This window comes from Tenrec ecaudatus, chromosome 1, assembly GCF_050624435.1.
Source record: "Tenrec ecaudatus isolate mTenEca1 chromosome 1, mTenEca1.hap1, whole genome shotgun sequence".
Classification (NCBI taxonomy): Eukaryota; Metazoa; Chordata; class Mammalia; order Afrosoricida; family Tenrecidae; genus Tenrec; species Tenrec ecaudatus.
The window spans coordinates 163,714,030-163,732,623 of NC_134530.1; the positions used below are offsets into that span (position 1 = coordinate 163,714,030).

Sequence of the window (18,594 nt, forward strand, 5' to 3'; positions counted from 1 at the left end):
ACCCGTGTTAAGACCCCTGCCAGCGCTGAGATGCTTACACGTTCACTGATTTGACTTTTCACCTGCAGTCGACGTCATAGTGTATGTTTTGTGAGATGAAGGAGGACTTTGTGGACTGGTGTTGGACATATGGATTAATGTTGGACTTGTGGGCTTGGGCAGCACTGGGTGGAGATGTTTTCTTGATGTGCACTTCACCTTTATATAAAACCCTCTCTTACACATGAGTTTCTGTAGATTTGTTTCTGTAAAGTACCCAGACTAACACAGTGACCTCTTCCTTGGTTAGAGAAACTTGAGTTGAAGAAATTGGCTCACCTTGGCTGTCAATGACACTCTGTACAACTTCTTCCAAGCCTACCATGTAGATAAACTCGCTATTGGCTGCGCTAGGCAGGAAGTGGAGCAAGGGAGCAGGAGGTTTAGGGGGTGGGATCTCAAGGAGTGTCTTTTCCAGCTGTTTGCGAAGAGCCAGTTTGGCTGCAGCCTGTGAGTTGGCAGCATCAGTCATGGCGCTGGGGCTAGGAAGTGGTGAGGACACTCTGTTCACAGTCCCTGGCTGGATATGGGAGGCAAGGTTCATATAGATGGCAGAGGATGTTGTTCGCTGACAAGGAACAGACGAGCTTGACTGCTGAAATAAGAGAATGGGGTTCAGCGACAGTTCTTGCTTTCTTGGTTGCCAACATATTCTGATCCTACTCTGGATTAATACATTTCCCAAAAACTCAGGGGCGGGGGAATCAGGTTCCCAATTTATTCACTAAAAAGGAACTCCGACACATGGGAAAAACCGATGATGGCTGCGAGTTAAAACTGCTCTGAGGGAAAGTTTAGGGAGGTTTCTTTATGTTATCCATCCTTATCTATCCGCTAGATACCTCCATCTCTGTCTGAGCAGATTTTAACTGATGGCTCTGATGTATGATCTCTCTTCCCTACCACTATTTTCATATAATTCCTCAGAGCTTCTACTTTGGGGATTGTTCCCAATCGACACTCCATCCAAATTGCCCTCGTCCTACAGTTTCTCTATGCCCCAAACTTAAAACATATGGCCCTTTTCAATAGCGAAGTCAAATAAAAGCCGTCTCTATTACCACATCAGGGCACCCTCTTACTGGTTGGTAATTGATGGCAGGATTCATGTTGGGTGTCGTGGTGCGTACAAGGCCAGGTTTAGGTGGACCCCGCTGACCCTGAAGCTGAGCTGGATTTGGTGCAATAACACGTTGAGACATCAACATATGTGGAAGGGTGGTGTTGGTCGCGGAACGAATAACACTGTGACCCTGAAGGGAGGATAAAGAACATGTCACAGACAGTGTAATACACGACAAAATGCTGAAGATACACTATTAATAACTCAGTAGCCTGTAAGTATAGTTAGACATGGTACATTTGTCTAAGGATCTAGGGGCAAGTCTACCAAGGAAACTTTGATTAATTACTCAAACCCATTGTTATAGAATTGATTCTGATGCTTAGTGACCTCTATAGAACAGAGTAGAACTATCCTACAGTGAGTGTTTCCAAACTATAAATCTTTATGGAAGCGAATTGCCTTATCTTTCTTCTGGGAAGTTGCTGGTAGGCTCAAACTGCCAACCTTTTAGTTACTAGCCAAACAGGTTAAAAACACTGTGACAAAAAACCCCCAAAAAACCACTGTGACACCAGCGCTCCTTATTATTGGCTAGGAAGTCTCTAGCTGCTCTGATATTAATTATGTAACCATATGAAAAACAGCCAAGTGGAAAAGGTGAAACATTTTTCCAAAGAAGAAAAACTATAATGGAAAAATGATTATGCATCTTGTAATCACAGACTAATACAAGTCCTATGTGTAGTATTACTGCCTCTACGATGGCTCAGTTCTTGGATAATCTTTACTAAAGTCCTGACACAGAGATAGGATGGACAGGGAATACTGATTCTGGCTCTCTCATTATGGGTCACATACCTGTAATGTTCTCAAATTCTGAGGTTCAACCCCTTGGGCCCCGGGCCGGGAAGGAAGCTTAGATAGGCCCTGCTGTCCCACATGGGCAGGAGATGGCTGAACAATAGATGCTGCATTCTGTACAACTGGAGTCTAGAAGAGGGAAGAGAAAGTGACACTGGAAAAGGTGTATATGCTTCTAGATTTTTATAGGTCTTTGATGGTAAAACTTGAAATAGATTGAGAATAGGGAGGAACCAGAAGGAAAAAGAAGAAAAAATGGAATCAAAGTTTCCTTGATTAAAACTTCCGTACTTCTAGAAAATAAAATCCAAAGAAGAGAAGAATGAACCACCCACCACCCAGCTGAACCTACCTGGGGTAGCCCGCTCTTTTTTTGTTTCTCATATATAATGGTGGACCACTCAATATAGTTTTCTCTTTTCTTGGTCCCCGATTCCTAAGGCACATTACCTTCTGGACCATATTCTCCTTCTGTAGCTGACTCTGCCTCAGTTTCTTTAGCAGCACCAGTCGGGCTTCTTCCAATCGTAGTTCATCCCTCAGCTGCTTGATGAGCTGCTGCCGTTCTTCAATGCCTTTCCCCTGGGAAACACACATTGTCACATGGCTGCAGGCACTAAAAACCCCTTGCTAAAAGATGACCTTTACTTTTGCTGTCTAAAACTCTCATCTTCTTTTCAAGAAACAGAGTGCTCATGGAACTGTTATCTTTATATCTCTGGGATCTGGTACAGTTCCTGGTAGGACTGAAATGTTTATAGTACGAGCGGAGGGCCCTAACATAAAGTAACTGACCAGATTGCTATTGAGTTGGAAGAATTACCAAAAGGGAAATATTGTTGCTTGCTTAAAAATAATGTTTCTAAAATCTCCAACAACCCTGTTTCCTTCACACATACATATAAATTTAGGGCTCCCCTCACATTCTGAGATCCAGAATAAAGTATAGAAGGGATCTAGCCAGCCAAGAGTCTACTTCATATGACTTGAATAATAGTTTTCCAACAATATTACATTGAATATGCTTTTTAAAAACGATCTGCATTTTGTTATTTAAAAAAAAAAGCACAAAAGGAGAAAAACAACTGTCATCGAGTTGACTTTGACGCAGAGTGGCCCTAGAGGGTAGAGAACCACTTCTTAGGTTTTGAGACTAAAAACATTTATAGGAACAGCCACCTTTTTCCTGCATGGCAGCTGGTGGGTTTAAAACATCAACCTTGCAGCTAGCAGTCCAATGCTTAACCCACAATACCACCAGGGTTCCTGTCCAAAACAAAAATGTATAGCCACTGAATACACCCCGACTCACTGCAACACTTTTAAGACACAGCAGACTGCCTCTTTCAGTTTCTGAGATTTTAAGTCTTTATCGAAGCAGGAAGCCTCATCTTTCCCCCCTAGAGTGAAACTGCTCATACCTATGGTTAATAGCCCAACACATAGCCCACTACACCACCAGGGCAGCTTAAGCTGAGAATGACTATAAAGATTTTCATCAATGAGTCGTCATTTAGATCCAAAATGTAAATAGTCAAAAAATAAAACTGGGGCTCTTTTAGGAGGCGCATGGGAAATAAAAAGTATATTTGTTTTTACCTTAAACATCTCTAGGTTGGCTGCTTTAAGTCTTTCCTCCATTCGGGAGCTGGAACGGGGACTGGAAGCCTCATTGTCAGACAAAACAATGATGTCTGGGGAGGGAGTTAGCCTTCCTCGGTCTGGCTCACTAGACATACACACAAAAAAGAAAAACTTAAGCATTTCCAACAGTGAGAACTAACAGAAAATAAGAAGTGTTTTCTACAATGAACAAAGAAATCCAAGAGAACTCAGGTCTTCCCTGATTTGCCCAGTGAAGGAAGAGGTGCTCAAATCCTAGGATAAAGACACCAAAATCTGAGTGATGGCAAAATCCCAAGAGTTCTAACTTCTGCCATCTAAACACAGTACTGAGAACAGGGGCCAAAGACACAGAGGCACCGACTGACTCTACAAACAGGATTTAGAGAATAATCATCCTGATCAGACTTTAATCAGAATTGACCATGTTTTTTTATTTCCCCCTATATTCCACTCTCCATTAAGCTGCTGTTAAATGAAGGCTCAAGAAAAGAAATGGTCAGTTCTACAGGAAGCAGAAGAGCAAAGGTAAGAGAGTCGAGCTGTACATTCCAGGTACTAACAATAAAGTGTTGAAAAGGAAGCATATTATACCTACAGTAATATGGACCTGGCTCTCTGAGGAGGTTCTGGGACAACTCCAATGATCGTCTATCCTGTCAGGAGTTAAGGCAAAGGAAGGAACTCACTGTCAGTGGCTTGAGAAAATGGGCAGTGCCAAGAAGAGTCTACAGCCTTCAGGAAAAGGACTGAAGCGCTACAACTAAAGGCATGGAACTCTCACTTAACTGCCAGGGTCCTACTGCATCGTGACGAACAAACTGCCCACGTATGAGGGCAGAGGACATGGATTCTCCCAAAGGAGGGTGCCCTACTCCCAATACTATCAGGTAACACTTCTTTTGCTCTTTTTGGGGTTATCTCTAAAAGCGTAACACAGATGCCCATATCTAATTTTTCAACTTGAAAATATCTTTCTAGAGTCTATTTTCCCTAGGATCTTCTGTGGAGTTAGAGAAACATATAGGTCTAGGGCAAAGTGTTCTTAGGCCTACTTAAATATGTATTTAAAACACTTAGAGACTTAAAGCCTGAAAGGTTATCAGTTCTCAAGGTCTGTCTCAAGTATTGCTGAGACATAAATGTCCTCTGAACATGTCCCTCCACCTCCCCCGATGGTTGCAATAGGCTTTCAATTTCTCAAGAGGGGAAAACTAAGTTACTAAAAATCTATCAAACTGATCAGAGAATAGGGAGATGGTATGATGAGAAAGCAGCCTTTTGTTTCCTAACCTCAAATTATTGGGGTAATGTCACACCTAAATAAAATGTATGGAGTATTATTTTTGTGATTTACTTTATTAATCCTTAAAAAAATTTTAAAAATCACTTTCATATTCTTCTATTCCTAAGACCACTGTGAGTTCTGGACGACTTCCCCTTCTCTACTTGCTTCCCCAACATGTGTACTTCCCTCGTCAGAAGTTGCTTTTATTCTTGTCCTAACTAGATACATACATCACCGAAGATTATTTCTAAGAGTAAGAATTGCTTTGTTGTTCAAAAAGAAGTACTACTGTTTATACTTGTGTATAAGCCAAGTTTTCACCACAAAAAACATGGACGGCTCCAATTCACAGAAGCACTCATAGTGATTCACTGACGCCAGCAGCTGAACTGGTAAGGATGTGTCTGTGGCTGCGCTCCGTCTCTCCCCTCTGGTCTCTGTGTTAATTCACATCCTGCATTTCCCACCCTAGATTTATACTCAAGTCAATCAGTTTTTCTGGTTTCCCAGGTAATAATTAGGTACCTTGGGCTTATACTCGAGTATATATGGTACTTCCTGCTTAGGAATTCCACAACACTGAAAACAGGCAGAGATATTTCTGGATAGAGAGTTTTAAATTGAGTGGCATTTGTCATGGAGTGTTATCTGAGAATAACCCTAGATATAATTATATTCCTGCATATAAGCTGATTCGCATTAGATAGCAACAGGTAAGGCAAAGTCTAGTACCTGGAGAAAAACAAAACAAAACTTGTGATGGGTTTCTACTGGACTCATTTGTTAAAATTTCTAGAAAGAAATTATTGTTTCCAAACAACAACAGTGATACCAAAGAGAGCTGAGACTGGACAGAGCTGCCTTATTTTCTGAGTCCTGAAAGTATGGGTGCAGGCAAGACTTTTTAATCACCATTTAGTGGAAAATACTTTGTTTTCCTTCTCTTGACAGACTTCCACATTACCTATGTTCCAGTGCTCATAGGGTTTTACAATATTTGGGATCCTTCAGTATGAAATACTACCTAGTCTAGGAAGACGAGTAAAAGCCTAACTCTCCATTGACACTACTTGTGACTTAGATTCCTAGAAGCTATAAAGTTAATCCATATGTCAATAGTAACTGATAAGAGATAACTGACATCTTTCTAATATTCCAAATATTAGCAATATTGGTTTATACACACCTTATTTCAGAGATATTATAATTTGTCCAAATGACTGGGGGCAGGGGTCATTTTAGGCAACTGTGGTAAGGCTATCACTGCCAAGAAACCCTCTTCCTTTCTGCTTTCAAATTTGCTCCTCCTTTTGCTAACAGCTACGAAACCATGGTTCTTTTAGCTGAGCAAGCTATCAATCTTATTCAGGCTTATAAAACAGAGCATGGGGCTAAAGTTGTATCTGGTAATGAGAGGGAAGATAAAGAGCAAAAGGGGGCAACAGGGGCTATTTTTTCAAGTAGAGAAGGGTGTTACATGGTTTTCATCAAGCAGCTTTTCCTGGAGAGTGTTAAAAAATAGTCCCTAGTGTCCAAAGGATTATGTCCCAAAAGTTCATCCTTCCAAAAATAGAATTACATGCAATGGTTGTTTTCAGGGCAGTATGACACATAATGTATTTGAGATACTGGACAGTTCCAATGGCATTAATGAGATCTTACCAACGTGTGTATTAATGTATTTATGAGAAACTATTATTTAGAGTTCTAATCTGGGATGTGAGGAATCTATCCAACATGCTCATTCTCGCCCCCCGCCTTGGCCCCCACCCACCCAATCAAATAGAATCAGTTACTTGCTCAAGAAAGGTAAAGGTGCTTACAGGGCAATTGGGTGGGTTATGATCTCATTTACCCACTTCCATTTCTTCCAAATGCTCAGGGATGAGTCCACCTGTAGGATATAGTACTAATACTACCAACAGTTGCTAAGGGTCATTCTTCTCTTCCACAACTATTAGGAAATTTGTCTGAAGGGATTTTAATGTTAGTAACCAAGAATATTGTTGTTTCACTAAGTGGTTAAAAAAAAAACCCAAGAGTGCTGGGACAGGCCTAGTAAATAAACAGCAAAAGGTAAAGAAATACATGCAAGGTTATAAGTACTTCTCTCTCCTTTTTCATCTGTCCAACCTCTCAAAATGCTCTATGTTGGTTCAATCCTACGACAAAACCAGCAAGTTCTCAGTTGGAGGGCTAAATCAAGCACTGTAAAGTAACTCACATATCTACCAACTGTCTGAGGCCTGAATAAGCTGAATGGTCTTAAAATTAGGGTTATCTATCGGGAGGAGGGGAAAAAAAAGAGGACCTGATGCAAGGGGCTTAAGTGGAGAGCAAATGCCTTGAGAATGATTGGGGCAGGGAATGTATGGATGTGCTTTATACAATTGATGTATGTATATGTATGGATTGTGGTAAGAGTTGTATGAGTCCCTAATAAAATGTAAAAGAAGAAAAGAGAAAAAAATGATTAGGGCAAAGACTGTACAGATGTGCTTTATACAATTGATGTATGTATATATATGAACTGTGAAAAGAATTGTATGAGCCCCAATAAATTGTTAAAATTAAAAAAAAAAATTAGGGTTATCTATCTTGTGATTCACTATCATTGTAGGCTCTGCTCTCAGTCTGATCCAGGCTATCTTTATCCTTAATGTGTTTTCCATATTCTTAGGTACCTGACCTTGACAGACACTGTAAGAAAAGACCTGTGAGAATGTGTGCTTGTACTGTGTGTGTGTAGTGTGAATGAGGGAGAAGGGGGGGATGGGGGAGAGAAGCCTTCAAGTATGTGTAAGCATGTAAGTATGGTGGTTTGTGGCACTGAAGTAGCAAGAATGTACACACTTACATTACAAACAAACATCATTCCCTTACTGACACAAGAACCAGGCCCCATGTTTTTGGAGGCAATAAAACTTGAGATGCTTTAATAAACAGATCCTACTAGAATGATCTGAAAGAGCTTTTTCCCTCCAAAACTGGCCATACAGAGCCCTGGTGGTAACAGCGGATAACTGCTAACCCAAAGGTCTACAGCTCAGCCCTATCAGGAGAAAAAAATAGCAATCTGCTTCCATAAAGATTATAGCCTTGGAAGCCCTATGCAACAGTTGCTAGGAATTAGAAACAACTGCTAATAGTTTTTGTTTTTTTAAGATGGCCATAAGATGAGCGTGACTCACTCACTGCCATCAAGTCAGTGCTGACTCACAGCAACCCCCCCTCACCGCCCCCTGTGGATTTCTAGACAGTTACTGTTTACGGGAGTAGAAAGCCAAGTCTTTCTCCCGAAGAGCTGGTGGTGGTTTCAAGCTGCTGACCATGCAGGGATCCTATAAGATGAGAATGAAGGTGTATGTTAACTTACTTCTACTTGGGCTAGCAGATCTCTACATTGAAAACAACTGCACTGCTGTCAGACTGATGCCAACTCACAGTAACTTAACAGGACAGAACAGGGTTTCCAAGGCCATAAACTATTATGAAGGTAGACTGCCATATCTATCCTAAGAATCCAATAACCTGAGCTAGCAACCCAATGCTTAGTCATTGTGCCACCACAGCTCTGGATGCCCTTCTCCAGAAATCAACACCATAAGATTCTCTGTATACTAGGGCAAGTTTTTGAAGTATCTACTACTCTGTCCTATACTGCCTGCATGGATTTGATGGCAACAGCTTATCTTTAGTTTCATTTGGAAATGAGAAGTCATGGTCAAGGCAGATTAACATGACTTCTTTAAAGAAGCTATACTTAGGCTAGAGAACATTCTTCTCTCATTAGAATCCATTCCAATTTCAGACACTTTATGAGAAGATCCTATCCCAGGAGGCATCTGAACTGAGTCATACCTTCGTCTAGCACTCATGTCCACAGGCTCATCATTGATGTTTTCTTTGCCTGGCCTTCCAGTAGTCCTGTTGTCTCCATGAGGCCTGAGATTCCCATTGAGTTTCTCTTCATAGCTCTTGACTCCACTCCCATCCTGTTTGGTAGCTAACTCATGTGAAACCTCAAGGTTTGCCAAATCTTTTCTTTTAAGCAGTGCCAACATCTTCAGACGTTCCATGGCCTCATGCCCTTCCATTTTGAGCCTCTTTGCTAGGACATCATCTCGCTCATCTGCCGGGTCCAAGCTCCGCTTCAACAAATTCAGGCGAAGCGCATCTTCTGCCATTCTATCCATCCTATGGAAAGAAAGATGCAGTGTGATCAGAATAAAATCCCTTAAGTAGTTCATATGAAGAGACTATTTGAATAAAGAATCACAGATAAATGTGCACAGAGAAATTCAAAGTAATTGGCATAACCCTCTGCCCTATACCTTCCAAGAACAGTCTGTATTGAGTTAGATCTCTACTCAACTTTAGTAATGAGAATAAACTTCAGATACTTTGAGCCCTCCCCACATAAAAAAATTGTAAATAAAAATTACATTAATTTTAATGGACTTTTATATGCCTATACCTCCTAAAAAGACATACCATATATACTCGAGTATAAGCCGACCAGAGTATCAGCTGAGGCACCTAATTTTACCACAAAAACTGCATAAAATGTGCTGAAAAACTCAGCTTATACACGAGTATATATGCTATACAGTATATGTGTAAAGTCACATACTCCTAGTTTAATTTTGAAACAAAATCCTTTTCTGGGAAAGACTTGTGGAAAATGCATCAGGATCACCTAAACTTATCCTTATGCAACGACATTCCTTCTATATAAATGTATTTTTTTCGGGGTGGGGAGAAACTTCTTACCCCCATGTTACTTTAGTAAGCATGAAATGCCAACCATGATTTAACTGTAGCTGCCTTCGATTTTTTTCCCCTGCTAAACAAACTTAATGTTACTGGGATAAACCTGATCTTACGGAAATGTTATTTAAGGTAGGTATTTTCCAAAGTGCAACCAATGGCGAACAGAATGAGCTCTTGATGGAAACGGAAGACTTTGTTGAAATGAAAGTATGAATACAGAAAGAGCTAGAAATTCATAAGAAATTTTAGTGCTAGAATTACAAGAAAAATGTTTAAATTTTATTACTTCCATAAATCTTAAGTGGAAACAACTTTAAAATTTTATTTTGTAAAAACTTATGATTTAGATGAAGGTTTACAGGGCAGATCATCATTTTTGCATTCAGTAATTCACACGTTTTGTTTCAACTTATCCAGTGCAATCCATTCTATTCGATGTGCCATTGCTTAGCCCACTTCATTTATTTTTAGTATACTGTTTCATTATGTCTGGAATCTTGTTAAAAGGTGTAACAAAATGGTTACTCACTACCCCATTACTCTACCTTCTTTACGTTACCTATGGCTTACAGCATAAAATGAGGGGAGGCAGGATATTGGGAACAGTCAGTGAGCAGGAGCTCCACCTCCTCTCACTTGTCTGACCACTCATTCCACAGGAGAGCAGGCAGACTGAGTGCCACAGGTTCTGCCAGCCCCACCCCCCCCTCCCTACACAAACCCAAACTAAAATACACTGCCATCTCACGCCTTGTTTCCATTCTACTCTATAATCTTTGTCTTTAGGCAAATGATGTTTTTGTTTTTAAATGTTAAATGGCTGGGGATTCTAACTTGTAAATGAGTGAGGGAGATAGTAGTTCAGTTCCAGACCCAAAGAGTGACTAAGGGCTGTAACATTGGGAAGTCCCACCAATTTAAATCCAACTAGTACGCATGGCCTCTTTAATGCATCTGAGTTCTGTTCACATTTTCCTCCCATCCTATCCAAAACCGTCTAATGTGGTCCTCTGCATGATGGGTAGGTAAGACACCATCTAGTTCTTTTGACTTCAGGGTGGTGGAGACGGGTACTTCCTTTGTGTGACCCACTAGTCCACTGGACTAATTGAATACTAAAAAAATAAAAATAAATAAAAGCCTTTGAAATCAACAAGCCACCAGAAGAAATTTTTTCATCTTACACTATTGTTAATTTATTACTATTATCACGATTCCGAGAATACGAGTCCCATCTCTCATCACAATCATTAAAATATTCTGCTGCCAGATAGACTTTGGGTCTCCACTCAATTACTCCCTCAATGCAAGAATACTTTGTTCTATTACTCTAGCATTCCATGATGCTCACCTTCCCAACACTATCAATGAAGACAAATGGGTTCATAAGCAAATGTGGTAAAGAAAACTGATGGTGCCCAGCTAGCAAAAGACACAGCATCTGAGGTCTTAAAGGCTTGAAGGTAAACAAGCAGTCATCTAGCTCAGAAGCAACAAAGCACACATGGAAGAAGCACACCAGCCTGTGATCACAAGGTGTCGAAAGGATGAGGTAACAGGCATCAAAGATCTAAAAATCAAATCATTGTGGATGAGGTGGAGTATAGCAACAATGAAACTTACGGCTTTCCTCTAGTTCCTAAATGCTATCATGATCCCAATTCTACCTTACAAATCTGGCTAGACCAGAGGATGTACACTGGTACAGACAGGAACTGGAAACACAGGGAATCCAGAACAGATGACCCCTTCAAGACCAGTGATGAGTGTGGTAATACCAGGGGGGGAGGGGGAGGGTGGAAAGGGGGATCGATTATAAGGATCTACATATAAACTCCTCCCTGGGGAATAGACAGCAGAAAAGTAGGTGAAGGGAGACGTCGGACAGTGTAAGATATGACAAAATAATAATTTATAAATTATTAAGGGTTCATGAGGTGGGGGGAGCATGGAGGGAGGGGGAAAGATGAGGAGCTGATGCCAAGGGCTGAAGTGAAGAGCAAATGTTTTGAGAATGTTGAAGGCAACCAATGTGTAAATGTACTTTACACAAATGATGTATGTATGGTGATGCAAATTGTACGAGCCCCCAGTAAAATGATTTTTTTTTAATTTTAACAATTTATTAGGGGCTCACACAATTCTTATCACAGTTCATACATATACATACATCAATTGTATAAAGCACATCTGTACAGTCTTTGCCCCAATCATTTTTTTCTCTTTTCTTTTTTTACATTTTATTAGGGACTCATACAACTCTTATCACCATCCATACATATACATACATCAATTGTATAAAGCACATCCATACATTCCCTGCCCCAATCATTCTCAAGGCATTTGCTCTCCACTTAAGTCCCTTGCATCAGATCCTCTTTTTTTTCCCCTCCCTCTTTTCCCCCCTCCCTCATGTGCCCTTGGTAATTTATACCTCGTTATTTTGTCATATCTTGCCCTATCCGGAGTCCCTCTCCCAGGGAAGAGGTCACATGTGGATCCTTGTAATCAGTTCCCCCTTTCCAACCCACTCACCCTCCACTCTCCCAGCATCGTCCCTCACACTCTTGGTCCTGAAGGTATCATCACCCTGGATTCCCTGCTGCCAGCAGATGCTCGTGTCTTCTGAACTGATTATCATTAAGTGTCTTCATCTTTGTCACTAATATTTGTTGACACACAATTCCACTTTCAAAGCCAACATGTATGATTTGTTACTTCTCCCACAAGCAGAAACCATTAATAGATTTCTGTTAACATTGCCTACTTTGTTGTTCTGACATGAACTAATGAATGCTAGATTTCATCCATTCATTCTACTCTTTACTCATGTAAAACGTCAGTGATTGGTTGACTGCTATATCTAACAGATGCAGTTTACAGGTGAAGCCACCAGTTATGCAGAAACCCTATATGCTTAGTCCTTTAACATTTCTTTAGTCACACTATCGTAAGTCATTCATCCCTTATTACAATGAAAACAAACAGCTACACTGGTGGGCAGTTTATCATGACACATATCAGCTCTCTTTAACATCACCAGAACCCCATGCCCACTGCCATTACAATTAGCTTTAATTCTCAGTGCAACCAAGAACTATATGGTGAAGCAAGTCCTTTCAAGTCCAGGGACTGTCATGGCTAGTTTTCATTCCTGAAGCCGCCATAGTCTTGTCCCTAGTAATCATGTGCACTGTAGAGACAATGACTCCAGAGATTTCTTTGCAGATGAATTTGTGGAAGTTTATTGTTCATCTGCAAGTTGCTGGCCTAAGTGGTTTTCCTTCGCAAGGAAAGGCCTTCTTTTCATGAATTTAGAGACCCAGGAAGAGCCCCATCCCATCCCCTAAGAAACCTGGGATTCAACTTGCATTTACCAGAAATTCCATTTTGATCTGAATTGTGAGCAGAGACACAGCTTGATTTTGTTCAAGAAATAATCTCTCTAAAGTTGCTCTCCAAGTGAGGCCAATTCATGCTGAGACCAAGACAAGCAGGTTTTCAAAAATAAATTGTTTCAAGTTCCTCTTTCTGCTCCATTCATCAATGGACAACTCTCCAACATTAAACTCTCTCAGTGTTGTTCTACTGCTCATTTCTTCTGTCCTTGAAATGACTTTCAGTTTGACTCTGGCAGTGTAAGACTTGTGTTTAATTCCTGACATGATCCTATAGGGTACAAAGATTTAGATTTATAAACTTAAAAATGCTCATGATATAATGTGATAACTGGGTTAGTCAAAAGATGGCAAAACTCAAATATGAAGTTTAGAGGGTCTTTTTATATGCTCATCATGATCACTGATCAAAGATATTGGCAATAAGACACAATAAGGTTATGAAACAAGCAGACCTAACTTAGCTTAATAGTTTTATTTAAAATAATCTGATAAGGTTTTTGCATTCAACTCTTAAGCCAAGAGCAATCATGTATTGGTTTTGCTTCTTTTACTCTTCCATTTAAAAGTCAGAGTTGGGAGATGACTGATAATTATGTCAATGCTGGTTGAATCAAGATTCTTCTGACAGCTATTTGATGTCATTCATGCTAGTAAAGGCTTAATTTTGTTTACACTTTCAATTGAGAGTGTACAATTTCTGGACAGGTTTCAATAGGTTCAAGGTTCTGATCGATGAATCTAATGCAACAGAGAAATAATTTTCAAATTAATACAAACAAGTGCATAATTTCAACTGTTTATTTTTCAATTACCAGGATACTACCAAATTCTCACCATGATTTCTTGACCGTGGCTTATATCTTCATTATATAAATATGATAAAAGTTGCAATTTTGGACCACTGAATGTACGCAAAGTAGGTCAAATTCACTTCTGAAAATGTCATGAGATGTGTAATATATGTGTGGGTGTGCTTTGTACCAGGACTTAAAACTACTGGATTCTTTCTGCACAAGTGTATGTACATTATTTACTCTGCCATGCTATTTGTGTGTAAGGAGGGGAGAGAACTAATCCATCTACGGATGGAGAAATCTAAGAAATATAAACTAGACAAAGGGCATTTAACAAAAAGCCTCCATTGCCTAGATATAGGAAGAATAAGAGGGACATGTGTTATTTGTCTACAATTCTGTAAAGACACAGGCTCAACATCTGTAGACATTGGTTTTCTTAATGTTTAGCTTATTAAAAGCAGTTATTTTCTCTACTCATGTAGCAAAATATTAAAGACAAGTTAGTCATCATCTTTTCTTCACTTTTTTTTACACTGAAAAAATTAAAATGCAGAATTTCTCTTAATACTTTCAAATCCAGAGTTGTTGTCCTAGTGAGAAACAATATGATGCTTGGGAAAAAGGTGCATGAATTAGAGAAACATGCTTAAATAGCTACTTATTCTTACAGGTCAAATATTTAATAATTTACTTAACCTCTCCAACTCTCAATTTCATTTATAAAATTTGTAATAAAAAGAAAATTTGGGTACTTAGAAGGTCCTCAACACAATTCAATTGCCACATCCTAAGACTATGACTTCATACCTAACATTTAAAAAGGTGGCTACATATACTAATTAATGCTTTTATCCAGAAAACTATGTATATACTACAGATAACCTTCCTTCCTGGAATGTAGAGTAAAATAAGGGCTTCTTTGAGTGTTTTCTGGGTATAATAAATTTCCAATAAAAGGAAATAGCCCTTGGAAGCTTGAGAAAAGTCAGATGCTATATCATTGAAATTCTGGGTGAGGCTTCTTTACTTTTTTAAAAATCATTTTATTGGGGGCTCACACAACTCATCACAATCCAAACATACATCCATTGTGTCAAGCACATTTGTACATTTGTTGCCATTATCTCTCTCAAAACATTTGCCTTCTAATTGAGCCCTTAGTATCAGTTCATTTCCTCCCCTCCGTCCCTGCTGCCCTCTCCCTCATGAACCCTTGTTAATTTAAAAATTATTTTGTCATTTTACCCACTCCCTTCACCCATTTTTCTGTTGTTCATCCCCCAGAGAGGAGGTCATATGTAGATCCTTCTAATCGGTTCCCCCCTTTCCACCCCACATTCCCAGGATTGCCACTCTCAGCACTGGTCCTGAAGGGATCATCTGTCCTGGATTCCCTATGGTTCCAGTCCCAATCTCTACCAGTGTACATCCTCTGGTCTAGCCAGATTTGTAAGGGAGAATTGGGATAATGATGGGGGTGAGGAAGTCAGGGGAGAAGCATTTAGGAACTAGAAGAAAGTTGTATGTTTCATTGCACCCTGACTGGCATGCTACACTGCACCCGAACTGGCTCATCTCCTCCCCGCAACCCTTCTGTAAAGAAAGGGATGTTCAGTTGCCTACAGATGGGTCTTGGGTCCCCAATCTGCATTCTCCCTGATTCACAATGATTTGATTTTTTTGTTCTTTGATGTCTGGTACCTGATCCCTTTGACACCTCGTGATCACAAAGACTGGTGTGCTTCTTTCACGTGGGCTTTGTTGCTTCAGAGCTAGATGGCCCCATGTTTACCTTCAAGCCTTCTTAAGACCCCAGATGCTGTATCTTTTTATAGTTTTGTCTTCCCCCTCCCCGATGCTTATCTTTTGATAGCCGGGCACCATCAGTTTTCTTCACATTTGTTTATGCACCCACTTTGTCTTCAGCAATAGTGTCGACAATGTGAGCATCATGGAATGCCAGTTTAACAGAACAAAGTATTCTTGCATTAAAGGAGTACTTGAGTGGAGGCCCAATGTCCATCTGCTACCTTAATACTATACCTATAAATATATGCACATATATCTATTTCCACATCATATAAAAATATATTTACATATGTACTTACCTGTATTTCGACCTCTATAAATTCCTTTTGCCTCCTAGCTCTTTCCTCTATTTCCTTTTACTTTCCTATTGTCCCACTATCGTTCTCAGCCTTCATTTGGTTTTCAGTAATTCCTCTTGGCTACATTACCCTTGATCACATCCTACCAGGCCTCCTACACCCTCCTCACCACCGATTTGGATCACTTGTTCCCTTGTCCCTGGGTTTGTTAACACCACTTCCTTTCCCCGCACCTCCCAGTCTCTCATGTCCCCCCAGAACCGTTGGTCCCATTGTTTTCTCCTCCAGCCTTTCTTATTTAGACAGACCGGTTTTTCCTTCTTCTTAAATCCTGTCTGAATAATAGCTTTGTTGATGCAGTTGTTGCTGCTACTAGGTGCTACAGAGTCCACTCTAACTCATAATAATCTCATGTGTAACACAACAAAACACTGTCTGGTCCTGTGTTTGAGTGTATTGTTGCAGTCACTGTGTCAATCCATCTCAAGGAGGGTCTTCCTCTTTTTTTTATTATTGGCCTTCTACTCCAAGCAAGATTGTCACTTTGCAGACACTGGTCTCTCCTGATAATATGTTCAAAGTACATATGATGAAGTCTTGTCATCTTCACTTCTAAGAATCATTCTGGCGATAGTTCCTGCAAGACAGACTTCATTCTTCTGGCAGTCCATGGTACATTCAATGATTCTTTGCTGACATCAAAATTCCAATGTATCAATAAATTATTTGATCTTAATCACTGTCCAACTTATTTATGCTTATGAAACTACTGAAAATGTCATGGCTTATGTCAGGCATACCATCTTCAAATAGAAAACTCGAACTCATTGCCACTGAGTCCATTTTGACTAGTAACTACTCTAACATGGCACAGAGTAGAACTGTCCCTTTGGGGTTCTGAGGCTGTAAATCTCTAAAGGGAGAAGAAAGCTACCAGGAAACCGCTGGTAGTTTTGAACTGTTGACCCTGTGTTTAGTAGCCCAATTAATAATCCACTACAGCACCAGGGCTCCTTTACACCACCACACTTTACTCCTCAGTATTTTTTTTCTTTTAACAGTTTTACAGATATAAATTATTTTTACAGAAAATTTACCCATTTAAAGTGAATCTGATGGTTTTAGGACATTCACAGTGTTGTACAACCATTTTCATTACCTCTGTCTCCAAACCTGTATCCAGTGGTCATCTCTTACCTTTTAAAAACTTTAAAAGGATTTAATCTCTTTCACATCCACAGTCCTAGGCAAATTGTCTTATTTTAAACTTTTCCTGTAAAATGGAACCACTAATTATATGGGCTTTTGTGGCTACCTTCTTTCACTTAGCATGTTTTAAGGATTCATCTATATTTTAGTATGCATCATGGGGGTAGTGTTGGACTGCTAACCTCAAGGTTGGGTTCAAAACCTCCAACAATTTCAAAAGAAAAAGATGAGGCTATCTGCTCCCATAAAGATTTACTGCAAAGAAACCCTATAGAGGGTTGCTATAGACTCTACTGAATGGAGGTGGTCTGTTTTTTGTTTTATCAGGTAATATATTTTTGTGCGGAAGTCTGCCTTTAATTTTCTTGGTTATGAATCCAGGAGTGGAACTACTGGGTTTTATAGTAACTAGTTTAACTTAGAAAAAGTGGCTGCACCAATATTTACACTCACACCAGCAATGGATGAGGGCTCTGATTTCTCCATAGTCTTTTAAAACAATAAATTGTGGCAATGAATATACACAGAACATACATCAATAATGATTCCTACATTTATGATTCAGTAACACTGATTACATTCTTCAAGCTTGGCAACCCCCTCCTTTTCTGTTGCTTTTCTAACAACATAAACACACTGTGTCTTAAAATTTTCCTATCTTTTGAGCTGCTATTGCCAAGTTGATCTCACACAGATATTAAAACAGCACAATCTTCAGGGCAAACATTCTTTACTAGCTGAGCTCAACTGCTTGTTAATTTCCCTAATAAAACTCCTTAACTCTGAGTTTTGTCTGTAAGTTCTGAGTGGCCATTGCAACAAATTATGGAACATGCAGAAAAGTGCTGCGGAACGGTTGGTGGCAGAAAAGGGTAGAGAAAAATGGAGGATGGAGCCAAGTCTGACCTCTCCCTCAGACCAAAAGGGAAGGCAGCAGGATCAGATATGCCACTGCCTCTTTGCTTGCTCACATGCCATTTAGCACAAAAACTAACACGTAGGGTTGGGATAAGTCCAAAACCAACATATCTGAATGTCTGGGATAAGTAATCTTTCCCATTAAATGACCTGATTACCCTTTCCCATTTTGTCCTTGCCCACCCACTCCTGGAATTACCAATCTATAAACCCAAACTGTATGTGCTCACAGTTATTGTTGTTAAGTGCCAATAAGTCAGTTCCGACTCCTAGAATCTATGTACAACAGAACAAAATGCCACCAGGCCCTGCATTATCTTCACAATTATTTTTACGGTTGAGCCCGTGTTCTTGCAACAAATGTGTCAATCCCTTGCCAGGACCGAGGAGCTTCCTATTTGCTGCAGCTCTCTATCAAGCACGATGTCCTGCCTTCAAGGACTAGTTTCTACTGAAAACATGTCCAAAGTATGTGACATGAATTCTCACATTCTTGCTTCTAAGGGGCTGT

The 18,594-nt window shown here is 39.9% G+C and overlaps 1 protein-coding gene across 3 annotated transcripts in view; it reads right to left on the bottom strand.

Moving 5' to 3' along the window:
- GATAD2B (GATA zinc finger domain containing 2B) overlaps positions 1-18,594 on the bottom strand; it is a 108,467-nt gene that overhangs the window by 10,433 nt on the left and 79,440 nt on the right. For 2 of the 3 annotated variants that reach the window (XM_075562418.1, XM_075562409.1), the window contains 6 exons: positions 8,739-9,074; positions 3,566-3,695; positions 2,417-2,548; positions 1,964-2,095; positions 1,122-1,292; positions 319-634 (listed from right to left, as the gene is read on the bottom strand). In XM_075562418.1, the coding sequence (XP_075418533.1) occupies positions 319-634; positions 1,122-1,292; positions 1,964-2,095; positions 2,417-2,548; positions 3,566-3,695; positions 8,739-9,073 (1,216 nt within the window). In that variant the 5' untranslated portion in view covers position 9,074. The remainder of the gene's footprint in view (positions 1-318; positions 635-1,121; positions 1,293-1,963; positions 2,096-2,416; positions 2,549-3,565; positions 3,696-8,738; positions 9,075-18,594) is intronic. The other variant, XM_075562427.1, reaches the window with a different exon arrangement.